The 12,839-nt window shown below is 41.9% G+C and overlaps 1 protein-coding gene across 6 annotated transcripts in view; it reads left to right on the top strand.

Moving 5' to 3' along the window:
• The window catches only part of clcn3 (chloride channel 3), a 50,204-nt gene that overhangs the window by 11,438 nt on the left and 25,927 nt on the right, over positions 1–12,839 (top strand). For 2 of the 6 annotated variants that reach the window (XM_083937388.1, XM_083937390.1), the window contains exon 2: positions 245–426. The exons of 1 other annotated variant lie outside the window; for it this stretch is intronic. In XM_083937388.1, the coding sequence (XP_083793514.1) occupies positions 264–426 (163 nt within the window). In that variant the 5' untranslated portion in view covers positions 245–263. Of the gene's footprint in view, positions 1–244; positions 427–5,056; positions 5,305–8,028; positions 8,224–12,839 lie in introns of those variants that run through there. 3 more of the 6 variants (XM_083937389.1, XM_083937393.1, XM_083937391.1) reach the window with 2 other exon arrangements.

Here is a 12,839-nt window from a genome sequence, read left to right on the forward strand (position 1 = left end):
ATGATAAAAGTAGATTTTTGCTGGACTGTGAATGTGTGTATGACTATAATCTCTCCATCACAGCATCACTGTGTGTCTTTGCTGTTATTTTCTGAGTCCATATGAACGTTAACAACCCACCCGACTCATCTGTGCACCTAACCTCTTCCCCGTGTAGTCTATAACCGAGCATCCTCACAACACAGTGTGTGTATATATCTCCACCACTCCCCTCCTCTCCCAACCCTCCCTCCCTATCATCCAGGGCACCGGTGCGTTGCTAAATGGAGTCGGAGCAGCTGTACCACAGAGGCTACTGCAGGAACAGCTACAACAGCATCGCCAGCGCCAGCAGCGACGAGGAGCTGCTGGATGGAGCTGGCGCCATCATGGACTTCCACACCACCGAGGACGACAACCTGCTGGATGGGGACGCTGCCTCCCCAGGTAGGGAGAACCCCGGGATACCCTCCCCCAAGCTGTTTGATTGGTCCTGGAGCTTTTGAGTCCCCTCACCCTCCAATCAGATAGGAGCTTTTCCTTGAATTCTCAGTGGGCTTCGCACCGTTTTTTTCTGTTGCTGTGTCTTCAAGTCCAAAAAAATCAAGTTGATCTCCTGACAAAGCAGACACACTGTTTGCTGCTCTGGTTACGAGTCACCTCCCCCTGCTCCTCGCCGCTGATGTCAACACGCATCAAGTGTGTGTTTGCTCCTGTGTGTGTCGCTGCCCCCTCCTCCTCATCTCCATCCACACCCATCAGCCGCTCTACATGCCGTCTCGTCACACCCTGCAGACAGACACCTGCCGCCCAGCATCCATCCAGCGTCACAATCCTGCTCCCTCTTTGACTGAAGCACCCTCACAAATGGTTATTAAACCATTAATTAATATTCAAAGGAAAAATAAATATGGTTATAGACAGCCAAACTCTCTTCTCTCATGTTGGCTAATAATTCATTAAATAAATAGGCTATCTGAAATAACCACATGGTAAAGGCTTTTTTCTATTCACCTGTGTGAATTTAATACTTGACGAATGATAAGGACTGAGTATTTTCTCGTTTTAGTAAAAACTTTGGTGCAAAATTAACAAAAAGTGCAAGAATAGGAGCGTAAAGCATCGTCCAAATGAGGTAAGTATGGCCGTAACGCTCATTCAACAATAGAAAAGATGTAGAAGAATATATACGATAGACATTTTGATATATATTACATCATCATATCGCCCAGCCCCAGCTCAGTAGTGAACCTTAACGTCACAATAACACGTCATTATAGATTGAGTTGATAACCCAAAAAACTGAATGAATTAAGAAAATCGATTTCAAATCATCCCAATTCCTTTCAGCTATAATTATTGTCTCTGTAATCATTTGTCCTGTTCTTGTCCCAACCTTTACTTTGCATGTTTTTGTGTGTGTTTTCCTGTTTCCATCCACCATCTTGACCCGCTCACCTGTTTTAACCTTCTCACTTCCTGCAGTGTGTTTTTCTTGTATGTGTATGCTGTTGCTCCTCCCTCTTGTCTCGTGGCTTACGTGGATTGGTAGCAATGAAAGACAGGTGCTTATTATTAATAGTAATAATAATGCAGACACATGGGCGTGTCTTTTTTTATATAAATGCGTCATCCGCTGGCTAAATATAGAAGAGCTTAGGTGGAGCGTGGTGTACAAACGAGACACTGATTTTACCTTATTATAAAGATTATTATGGGCTTTTTAAAGAGTGTGTTGTGCTTTTGTGTTTTCTGCTGAGTTAGGTAATACGTTCAGATCGTTACCTCATTCTTAGACAGCTACAAGTGATCTCTGCCAATGCTTCGGCCTATCTGGCTACATAATTATCGTCATACCTGTCATTCCACTGCAGTCACCTGTTCCTCTTTCATTCAGAAAGCGCTTCAGCGGCACCCTCACACTGATGTATCTTATTTCCTATCTGCGTCCGATCTGCTGCATCCTGTTTGCTCCTCCTTATCTGACTTAATACGCAGATCCCTCTTGTTAGTTCTGACCTGCAGCTGATCAAACAGAAAGCACACACGCTGAGGTGTGAGAGGCTGAGCTCGGCTCTCCAGAAATGTGCTGGTTTGATCTTTGAATGCAGACAGAGCCCTGCAAACTAGGGTGTTTGTTTGCGTGGGATTAAGATATATACTGTATATTCTGTTTAGCGTTCGCTGAGAATAAAGGTCATTTTATTTCTATTTGATCTGGATAATCAGGATTAACTGCCTTTTATATGAGTCAGTTTAAAGATGAGGAAAATTAAAAACAGGTTGTGGTGAAAGTAAACGTACTTGTTGATCGCATAGAACAGACCTTTTTCTCTGCTGCTTCTTCTTCTATTATCTGCCATCTCTCTTTTCTCTTGTGCAACTTTCTTCAGTTTAAGTCTGAGCACAGCCTTTTCCTGTTTTGCACTGACGGGGCTGCAGCAAGACTCGCAGTAATGCGGCTCTCTGTGTCAAGCATTAGCAGTCATGCGGATAATATCGTTGGCACAAACCCCAAAATGTTTCTGTTAAAGTGAACATCCGATGCTCAGTCTTGTGTTCAGAGTTGCCCACGTAAACGCTCACAGTTCTGTGGGATGGTTGCTACGATCCTCAGAGGAAACGTTTCTAAGGTTACAGTGTGCACTAATGGTCTAATGGAGAAGGTTGCAGCTCTTTTAACATATTCGGTTGCAGTGCCTGGTATCTGTGCTGCTTTTACTTTTCTGCAGTACTTCTGTTTTTACACTTTTAATGGCAAAGCATCTGAACATGTAAACATGCTATTTGACGCCCAGAAGCTTGTGTTTTCTATAGAAATGTACCGTCTGCATTGTAGAAACACTTTCTCACAGCAACAGTGATAGATTGTATAGTATATTTACAGTTGTCTGCTGTCTTCAGTTGTATGATTTTTAGTGTAGCAGCAGCAGCAGCGATATAACAAGTCTAGACTCAGCCTAATTAATTATTGAAAAGGTGCCAGGTGACCAGGCTGTTCAGCAGGACACACACATTAATGACGTAACTGTGTGGATGACCAAGTAAAGTGCAGCAGGATGCACGACGGAAGTGGTGCTGCCGCGTTGTTGTTACCTCTAGTTACACTCAGTTGTGTCTCAAGCTAAATACTAACATTGCAGTTGGTTTGCTAACAAACATTTTAAGATGTTAGCATGCAAACGTTAGCATGTGGACATGTTTAAAGTATATAAAGAAATATTTAGAATATTAGTTTATTAGCTTACGTACTGTAGCCCGATTGACATTAAACTCCTAAACTCCAATCTCAGGGGTTCGTTAAAATTTAGATATTTTCTTTTCAAGAATTGTGATCAGAAACTTTAAGTTTAATTCTGGCGCAAAATCATCCTGGTCTTTTTAGGCACCAAGATACATCAAATAAACCTTTGGGACAGTTTTTTTGTGTAACAACTATTAACTGAGAAAGCCGGGAGAGTCGCTAACAGCCGGACGTGGCTAACAGTGATTAGCTCGGGGCAGTACGGTGAAGGCATTAAAACGTCATTTTTAACCACTAATACTGCTCAAAATAAGACCTGCATGAGAAGAGTCCCTACACAGAAAACAAAGCACCAGCAACATAGTTAGTGAACCCAGAGTTTATTAAAAGAGTGTTTTAAAGACTTACCAACTGGCCCCTGTACCAGCTCCCCTCATAGTAAAGTCCATTCAAGTGGATTACCAAAGTCAATCCAAAAGGAAGGAGCCCATTGGTGCCTTGGTTTATGTGTAGGGACTCTTCTCATGCTGCTGCAGAGGTTTGCTGTTATTTTCAGCAGTATTAGTGGTTAAAAAAGACGTTTGAATGCCTTCACCGTACTGCCCCGAGCTAATCACTGTTAGCCACGTCCAGCTGTTAGCGACTCTACCAGATTTCTCCATTAATAGTTGTTACACGGCTTATTTGATGAATGCTGTGTGCAGAAAAAGACCATGGGATGATTTTTCGCTGAAATTACACTTTAAAGCAATTCTTACCTTTCTGGCATGTCGTACAAATTTGAACATGAACAACTCCGCCTCCTTCCAAAGTCCCACCCTCTGCCTGACCCTTGACGTTCCCTCCTCCCCAGACTCGCGAGCGATGACAGCGGTAGGCAACTGGAAGGGAGGCTGCAACGGATGACAGGCAGGAAGCTCAGCAAATCATTTTAGTCCGTCCGAATAGAATGATTGGTCAGATTTTTACCAGAAATATATGAGAATTGAATATTGTGGGTTTCAACAGCTGGTGGATTTCTTTACATTTTAGTGCCATACGCTTATTTGGAGCATTTAAAGATTATAAAAGAAAAGTGTAAAATGCCAGGAAGGTAAGAAATGCTTGTCAGTGCTCCTTGTAATGGAGAGTTTGACCTCCGAACTGTAATTTCTTGTTACCTATCGGCCGACGTGTACACGGCGGTAGGTGGAAAGTAAGGGGATAACCAAAGTTGTTGCAGATGCTCAGGGGAGTTACTGCTTTTCTTTGGGATTTTCCATATTTATGAGTTTTCTATTTTGTCTTTTGCCGTATCACGTTACTTGTAGATGTAGTAGAGGTTGTGTTTAATAAGGTGAAAGCAACACTGCCACCACATATGTTCTCACTGCTGCTACAGTAAAATGTTTTTTAATTAATGAAGAAATCTGAGGTTGTATTAACCCGTTCGCAACAAAGGCTAACAGTCATTTATAACTACTACTTTGTTTACAGTCTTCCTACTTTGATAATATTGTAACTACTACTGTACTACTGTATTTTCCTGGGCTCCACCTCCTGCTCTGGTCAGTCTTGGTGTGTGTGTGTGCGTGTGTGTGTGTGTGTGTGTGTGTGACACCCATACTTGCACCTACATTCCCATGAAGCCGTTTGGCAGCCAGCCGGTGTGTGTGAGCTACCGTTTCAGGAAATCTCTGGGTCCTGGTTCTTCCTTGACGCTGGTGCTGCCTGTCTCTGCCTCCCCTGAGCTATTTTAGTGGTGAGGGGTGGGCTCATAGGAAAGGCTTGTGAAGAGAACCCTCCTCTGGGGGCTGGCTCACGCTGTGGTCCCGTGGAGATTTTTTGTCTGAAACTTTTTGTTTACTTGGAACGAGTCAAGGAGATAAATGGAGCAATGCTTTCGGGACGTTTGAACTGAAAGGGATTTATTCTGTTTCCTTTTTTAAGAGTCACTGGATTACTGAGACTTTTCTGTCTCAAACTTCATGTTGTGGTTTTGCTGGTTTGACGTCCTGCTCGGGACTCGTTGAGCAGGGAGGTAACAAACCATGGCTGACATCACCTGTGTCATTGCCTAGCAACAGGAGCCCTGCTCAAAGGTAAGGGCACTGTTTTCTCGCGTGTTACGGTGAAAACAAACAGCGTGTGAAATGTCAGGTCCCATTGTTGAGGCCTGGGAGCCACAACACTTCACTTAAGCTGCATTGTTTCATATAATTTTAATAATAATAATAATAGTAATTCTTCTAACAACACATGATCGCATCAAGTTTATAAAAGGCCTTCTGTCTTGAAAGAGCGACTGTGTGATCGCTTCTGGATTTTAATCCTGACCACATCCTTTGACACTGGCGTAAAGGGTGGAAAGTAGAGAGGGTTCCTCTACGTTTGTAACGTCTGTGTTGCATCATGGCGTCCAGATGATTCCTCGCATTTTTCATGTCCTCCCTGTAGAGTGAACATAGGAGGATTGAGCAACTGCTGTGTGACACCGGAGTCACTTTTTGCTTGTTTCTTGCTCTTATAATTCCCCCTAAAACAGTATTTCATTTTCTGTTTGCATGCTGTAGGAAGGGCAGAGCCGCAGTGGTATTTATTCAGAAAATATAAAAAATGGAAAGACAGGTTGGGGATAACTTCTTGTTTGTGGAAGCTTTCATCTATGAAGAGTCTAGTTGGATGGATCATTTTTTTGTAAAGTAACATGAGGCCAGGGATTTCAGTGGCTCTGGAAACTGGGTTGACTTTTTGATCGATGCGTCTAAAGCTGCAACTAAAAACTATTTTCCATATTGATCAATCTGCACGATACGTTGTCAGTAATTTACTCTACACAAGCCAAACAATTTTGAAAAATGTCATCTTCAAAGCAGGGCTCGACCGATGTTGTCTGCTTCCTTACACAATAATTAAAGAATATTTAACATTATTGTACATTATAACTTAAAGCTGCAACTGATAATTCCTTTTTTTTGTATCTATCGCTTCTATTATCGTTTAAGGGATGAATGGTTTGGTCTATAAAAGTCACATAATGGATAAAAATCTCCAAGTCCAGGGTGATGTCTTTAAATGCTTTTTTTCAGTCTACATTTTTTATTTATATAATATATAAACATAATATGATATAAAACAGAGAAAAGCAGGAATTCTCCGAATGAAAACTGCATTTTTTTTCCTTTTTTAAAGTGAATCAATTATTAAAATAGTTATTATTATTTAGTAGTATTTAATAGTCGATTGATTAGTCAATTAATCGTTTCAACTCTGTTAATGAATAAATAATAACATGTATTAACACTAGCAATGAGCACTGAGAAAATAAAAAGCTAATAAACATCAGTTTGTTTGCTCACCATATGAATAAAATAGCTATATAGTTCTGTATGTTCAGTATCAGTCAATTACTGACAATTTAAATAGAAAAATATATAAATACTTTTGTTTTCTGCGTTATTTGTTATGTAAATAAGGCCAAATGTCTCTATTTGTAAGTCTTTCTGGTCAGACTTACTTCAGAACTCAAATATATTCAGTTTACCATCACATGAGACAAAGAAAGCACAAAATATTCTAATATATATAATAATAATTATTATAATAATATATAATATTTTTGGGGCTGGAGCCAGTAAACAAAACATGCATTTTTGTTTGAAATTTGACTTAAACACTGAATTAATAAGCAAACTATTTACTGTGACTAGTATTTTCAGCTCTCTGATCATTGTCCACCTGACAGCAGGCCTGTTCCACTCTGACCCCCCTGCACTCACTCAGAATGGACTGTTCCATTTTAGAGTCTCTCCCCCTGTGACCCGCCACCTTGGACTCTCCCGTGCAGGCAGGGCTGATCTCCCCCAGCAACCTGCTCTGTAAGGAGGACTAAACATGACTGAAGTATCAATAGATAAATGCAGAAATAAATACAGGAGTTAATAAATTAATGCAGAAATAAATGCTGAAATAAATAAATGCATGCATGAATCAATGTATAAATAAATACAGGAATGTATGCTGAAGTTAATACATAAATATAGAAACAAATGAATAAATAAAGGTATAAATAGATGCATAGATAAATGTATAAATAAATACAGGAATAAATAAATGAATAAATAAATACATTTATGTATACATTTTAAAATAAATGCATATATAAATAAATAAATGTAGAAATAAATGCTTTACATATATTTCTAAATTTTTGTATATTTTATATTTATTCATTTGTTTATTTCAGCATGTATTTATTTTTTTTTACTGTATTTATTATTTCCAGTACTTATTTATTCATTTATTTATGTATTTACTTTTTTCCTGGATTTATTTATTCGTTTATTTATTTCTCTATTCCGGTGTTCATGATATTTTTCATTTATTTATGTCAGAACTTATTAATTAATTATTCATTTATTTTTTCATTTATTTATTCCTGTATTTGTTTAAACATTTATGTATTTATTTAAACATGTATTTATTCAAACATGTATTTATTTATTCCTGTATTTATTTAAACATGTATTTATTTAAACATTTATGTATTTATTTAAACATGTATTTATTTAAACATGTATTTATTTAAACATTAATTTATTTATTCCTGTATGTATGTATTCCTGTACTGAGCCGGAAGTCGTGTTGAGTCCTCCTCAGCTTGGTGTGATCGTCTTTCTCTCTCAGCGTGTGTGATGACATCATCACCACAGTCAGCTGCTGCAGTGGAGGGAGAAAGAAACGGGAGGGAGGGGGGAGGACACAAACACACACACACACAGTCTCACACACACACACAGTCTCACACACACTCTCTCTCTTCCATTCAAACACACACCAGCCCCGGTTGTCGTAAACATGGCAGCAGCGACAGACACGGAGAGCAGTGCGTAGTGAAGCTTAGCTTAGCTTTAGCCTCGTCTCGACTGTCAACATGGAGGAGGAGGACGCGGCGGCCGACCCCTATTTGCCCTACGACGGGGGAGGGGACACCATCCCCCTGCAGGAGATCCCTAAAAGAGGTACGCCACGTCCCCTCTCGTTGTTCGCGGAGGCCGCCCTCCTTCACATCCGTTTGCGGTGAACGCACGGAGCCATATGGCAGCAAGGCGGACACGGAGGTGCAGCTCCGGCGGACCTTCATGTGTTGTTGATGTGTGGTGCGGCGGGGTCAGTGTGGATTTAAAGCTGCCTTTATTTCACTGCATGTTCTGTGGGAGCACACACTGCGACCTGTCAAGGCTTATTTCACCATGCACCTCTCTGTTGATGATCAACCAGCACTGTGTGTGTGTAAGTGTGTGTGTGTGCATGTGTAAGTGTGTGTGTGTGCATGCACTTCAGCCCAGAGATAATGAGATAAAGAGGGAGCTGGGTAAGGCTTGTTCTCGGGCCTGTAAGCGACTAAAGGCATGGGCATCCATTTTAATTTCACACACAGAGGCACAGTCAGGCTTTTTTGATACTACTGTGTGTGTGTCTGTGTCTGTGTGTGTGTGTGAGAGAGAGAGAGAGAAACGTCTCACAATGTTCCTGCAATGTGAGGACACCTGTTGGCCAGGTTCAGGACGCCACCTTACGTCACATTAACGCATAACCGGGCCCTGAGGGTGAATGCATGCTGTCAACTCTTACACAGTATCCTTGTTTGCCTTTGTTTTCAATGTGGCCTTCAGGGAGTTTTTCTTTCAGTTGTGTGTGTGTGTGTGTGTGTGCGAGCGGTGGTTCCTGCAGGCCTTGTTAGATTTTTACGGTGAGCGAGCAGAGACAATGCTCCCCCAGTGAGTTAAAGACTGCTGCTTACGTGCTCTTTGTGCAGACGGACGTCCCTGCATCCAAACTTTTTATTTCCCCTCTCTATTTCCTCTACTCTTCAGGGAAAGGGAAAGGATACCCCTTGCGGATTTTTAACAGGTTTCCCACGCTCAAGAAACCTGCTTAAACACGCTAATTTGCGTGGGTATAGATGACCGCATCTAACCATACATCCACCCCTCTCTGTGTTCATCTTGTCAGCCCTTCACGCAGCAGCTTTTCCCACGTATCTTCTGGCATTTCCAAAATTTCCTGCGTTAATAACCGGTGAAACCGGACCTCCGTGTTTGCACTATATTTGCAAAACAAAATATAGCAATGTGGTCGCTTTTACCTTAAACACTGTGTCCTTGTCTCAACTATCCAAAACCCACATGTCGCATGTAAACACACACAAAAAAGGGGCTTTTTTTGAGACTTATCCACTCATCTGTCCGTCTTTTCGTGTGACTCGGGGGATTCCAGCGGTCTGGTCATCATCAGGCTGGCGTCGGTCAGCGTCAGGGCTTCTTAGCCTGTGAGGAGGTTATCAGGGTCAGTTTGTGATGCTGATCACATGATGGCTGAGCAGACTAACCCAGCTCCAGCCGGGCCGTGTCCCAGCCAGCTGCCTGTAAACCCCTCTGATCTGATTTACTCTGCTCTCAAACCTGGAATTTCTCCACGCATTCGACACAGAAACCTCAGGCAGTTATGACGTTGGCCATTTCCCACCTCGTTGATCACAGTGAAACAGGAAGGCCGTGCGTGTGAAGTGCACTGACGTGGCTTTTTTACCCCTGATGCAGGAGGAAACAGAACCGCCGCGTCACTGTACTTGATGCACAACGGGAGAGAAACTGAAAGCCTTATGTTAACGTGTGGCTTTTGTCTGCGTGCTCGCTGGACCGCTGGAGCGTGATGCTGGGGATGATGCCGCGCTCGTGTATGTGCAGTCCCTTTCGCTTTCTGTTTTCCCCCCGTGGCGTCACCCTCCCTCCTCCTTCAGCTCCACACTCCTGATTCGACTGATTCCTCCTCATCAAGGAGGTCGGATTTATCTCGGCAGTCAAATCCCCTGTTTATTATTCTTTGAGTTGCAAATGTATTAAAATGATGAAATAACACATTTGCTGTGAACCACAAAGCACTCAGTTTGTAGCACAGACGTTTACACTGCTGGGCACTGGCTGTGGACTTCTCTCCCACTTAAGAACATGTTTGGTACCATATTTGTTTGTGTTTGGGGTCACAATCGTCAGAAGTCGACATCAAGATGCTCAGTGTAAACATTCGACAACGTGCTCTTTGGATTTGTTAATGAGCATACACCAAGACACACACCTACAGTAAAGGTGCGCCCTCACCGTCATAACCGTCATAACCGTCATAACCGTCATCACCGTCATCACCGTCACCATCTCATGAAATGGGTGGTTAGAAAGGCCTGTTACAGAAATCAAAAAGACTGCGGTGTCTTCAGTCCGTGTGATTCTTCAGGAAACATCTTGGCTCTTTGTCTTTGACTCTGCCTGGAACAGGACGTCCAGTTCCCTTCAGAGCAAGATTTATTATGGTAACGCTTCTCTGGCAGCGAAAGAAACTGCATCCAGCGGAGTGAAACACCCAGTTTAACGGGGAGTAAGAGACCCAGGATGCAGAACGTCACCCTGCTCATTGAGTCCATCTCTTCTGCCCTCGCTGCGTGTGTCATAACAGACGGAAGTCAGCGACCGATGCAGCTCTGTGATGTCAATAACACTTCCATTTTATATTTCTACATTCAAAAAAATCAATGATTTTGTCACCTGCGGACTCTTAGACTAGCTGCTCACCTTTTCCAGTAATTTAAACACCATGCGGCGATGCAGGTAGAGCTGAGGTTGCCATGGTTACTCAACTCCAAGAGTGCTCTCAGGAACAGGGACATGGACATTATAGCGCAGTGCATCCAAAAAAAGACATATTACTGTTTACTCAAGGAAAAATATGTTCTGTTAAATACCAGTTCTTCCTCCAATAAACCAGAGCCCCAAGACATTTCTTAAGAGTCGTAGGTCTTGCTTCGTTTTGACTGAAACAGCTCGGCCTCTTGTGCTTACTGTGCAGATGTAAAACTGATGATTCGAAGGAAAGTCGACCCTATAACCACGTAAACACTTCTTTTTAAAATGCTTAACGAAAGAGAGTCACACACGAACAGCGCTACTGTTCAGGAAGATCATCGCTCAGTCCTGTCCAGAAAAAGCCTCTATGCTGTTTCAGACTGAGTCATCCCACCTCCCCTACAAACACACACACACACACACACTCACTATCCGTGTCCAGACTGTAGCCGTCACAAACCAAAATGGAGACTGATAACATCAGCTGCTGACGCTCTCCCTGAACCGGTGAACTACACTTTGTGCCATTTTGTCTCTGCTTCTTCTGGAGATTCTCAGCCACAGTTTGCAGTCATGTGTCATTGTGGCCCGTATATTTGTAATGGTGGAAACAAGTGTCCCAGTTATTTAGGCTAAAAGCATCTGATTCTCACCGATCATGGGCGTATTATGAGACAATGGGCCCCCGGGCACAGACGTAAAAGAGGCCCCCCACTCTGTCTAGTAGGAGCAAGACACCTGAATTCAAACAGTTTACTTTTAGTTGTTTTGTAGTCCTTTAAATTCTCTTTGTGCTCATTTAACATCCATCTGTAGTTGTTGTGATTGTCTTTGTAATTATTTTGCAACTGTATTTGTTTTGTAACAATTTTCAGTCATTCAGCATCTTTTTGTGGTGGTTTTGTATCTACTTTGGTATCAGAGTCTTCGATTTGTTTCTATTTTCAATTATTTTGCATGTCTTTGCCGTCATTATTTGTCTATGTGGCCATTTTGTGTCTATTTTCAGTCATTTAGCATCTCTTCTTTGTAATTTTGCATCCCTACAGGGATTTTTTGTCTCTTTGTGGTCATTTTCCGTCTTTTGTGTATACTTGTGGTCAGTTAGCATCTCTTTGCGATCCAGCAACATTTTCTGAGTCAGGGCCCCTGACCTTATGTGTGCCTGTGCCCAGGAGGCCCATTCAGTAATCCATCTATTTCACTACTTATAACATTTCTCACCTGTTACTTACAAATCTTTGGTGCGTTGAGTTGTGTAGCTCATTCATTATATGAATATACCTTTGTACTGTCATGGCAGCTACAGTGTAGTAATGCTAAGAAAGGATACAAAGGTGTTGATGCACTTTTATGATGAGTTTTAAGGCCGTGTTAGGAGCCATCTATAAGATTTTTCAGATCACAGAGTGTTCAACAGCTTTGAATGAGGCATTGTGTGACAGTCTTGACCCTGCCCAAGTTTCCGCTCAGGAGATTCAAAATGTATTGTGGACTGGAATGTGTGTGTTCAAGGTTTACTATTAACTGCTGTGTGTCATTTCATTGGCATTACCCTCGCCCACATTTCCGCGTTCACACCTTTTATCTTCAGCAGCGTGAGAGCCGCTGCATAAGGGCATGCTGAGGTTCTTTTGTTTCATTTTGTTACAGATCACAGCAGTCACAGAATGGCATGCAGCGTGCAGAATTAGCATTATTTGTTTTGTTTGTGGACTCTTAAGTGCCACTTTGGCTGGAAAACCAACAGTCATTAAGTGGTTTATTCCAAAGTTTGATTTCTACCTTAAGATCCTCAGTGAATATTCAGCAGCAACATGGCACTGAATGAATGAATGAATGAATGAATGAATGACTAATTCAATCTTCCAACCAGTAATGAGCAGTGAACAGTGCATCATGGCTCGGTGTTAAGTTCCTCTTACACAGTGAAATGCAAAATTAAATTTTCCAGCTCT

This window comes from Echiichthys vipera (assembly GCF_963691815.1).
Source record: "Echiichthys vipera genome assembly, chromosome: 22".
Classification (NCBI taxonomy): Eukaryota; Metazoa; Chordata; class Actinopteri; order Perciformes; family Trachinidae; genus Echiichthys; species Echiichthys vipera.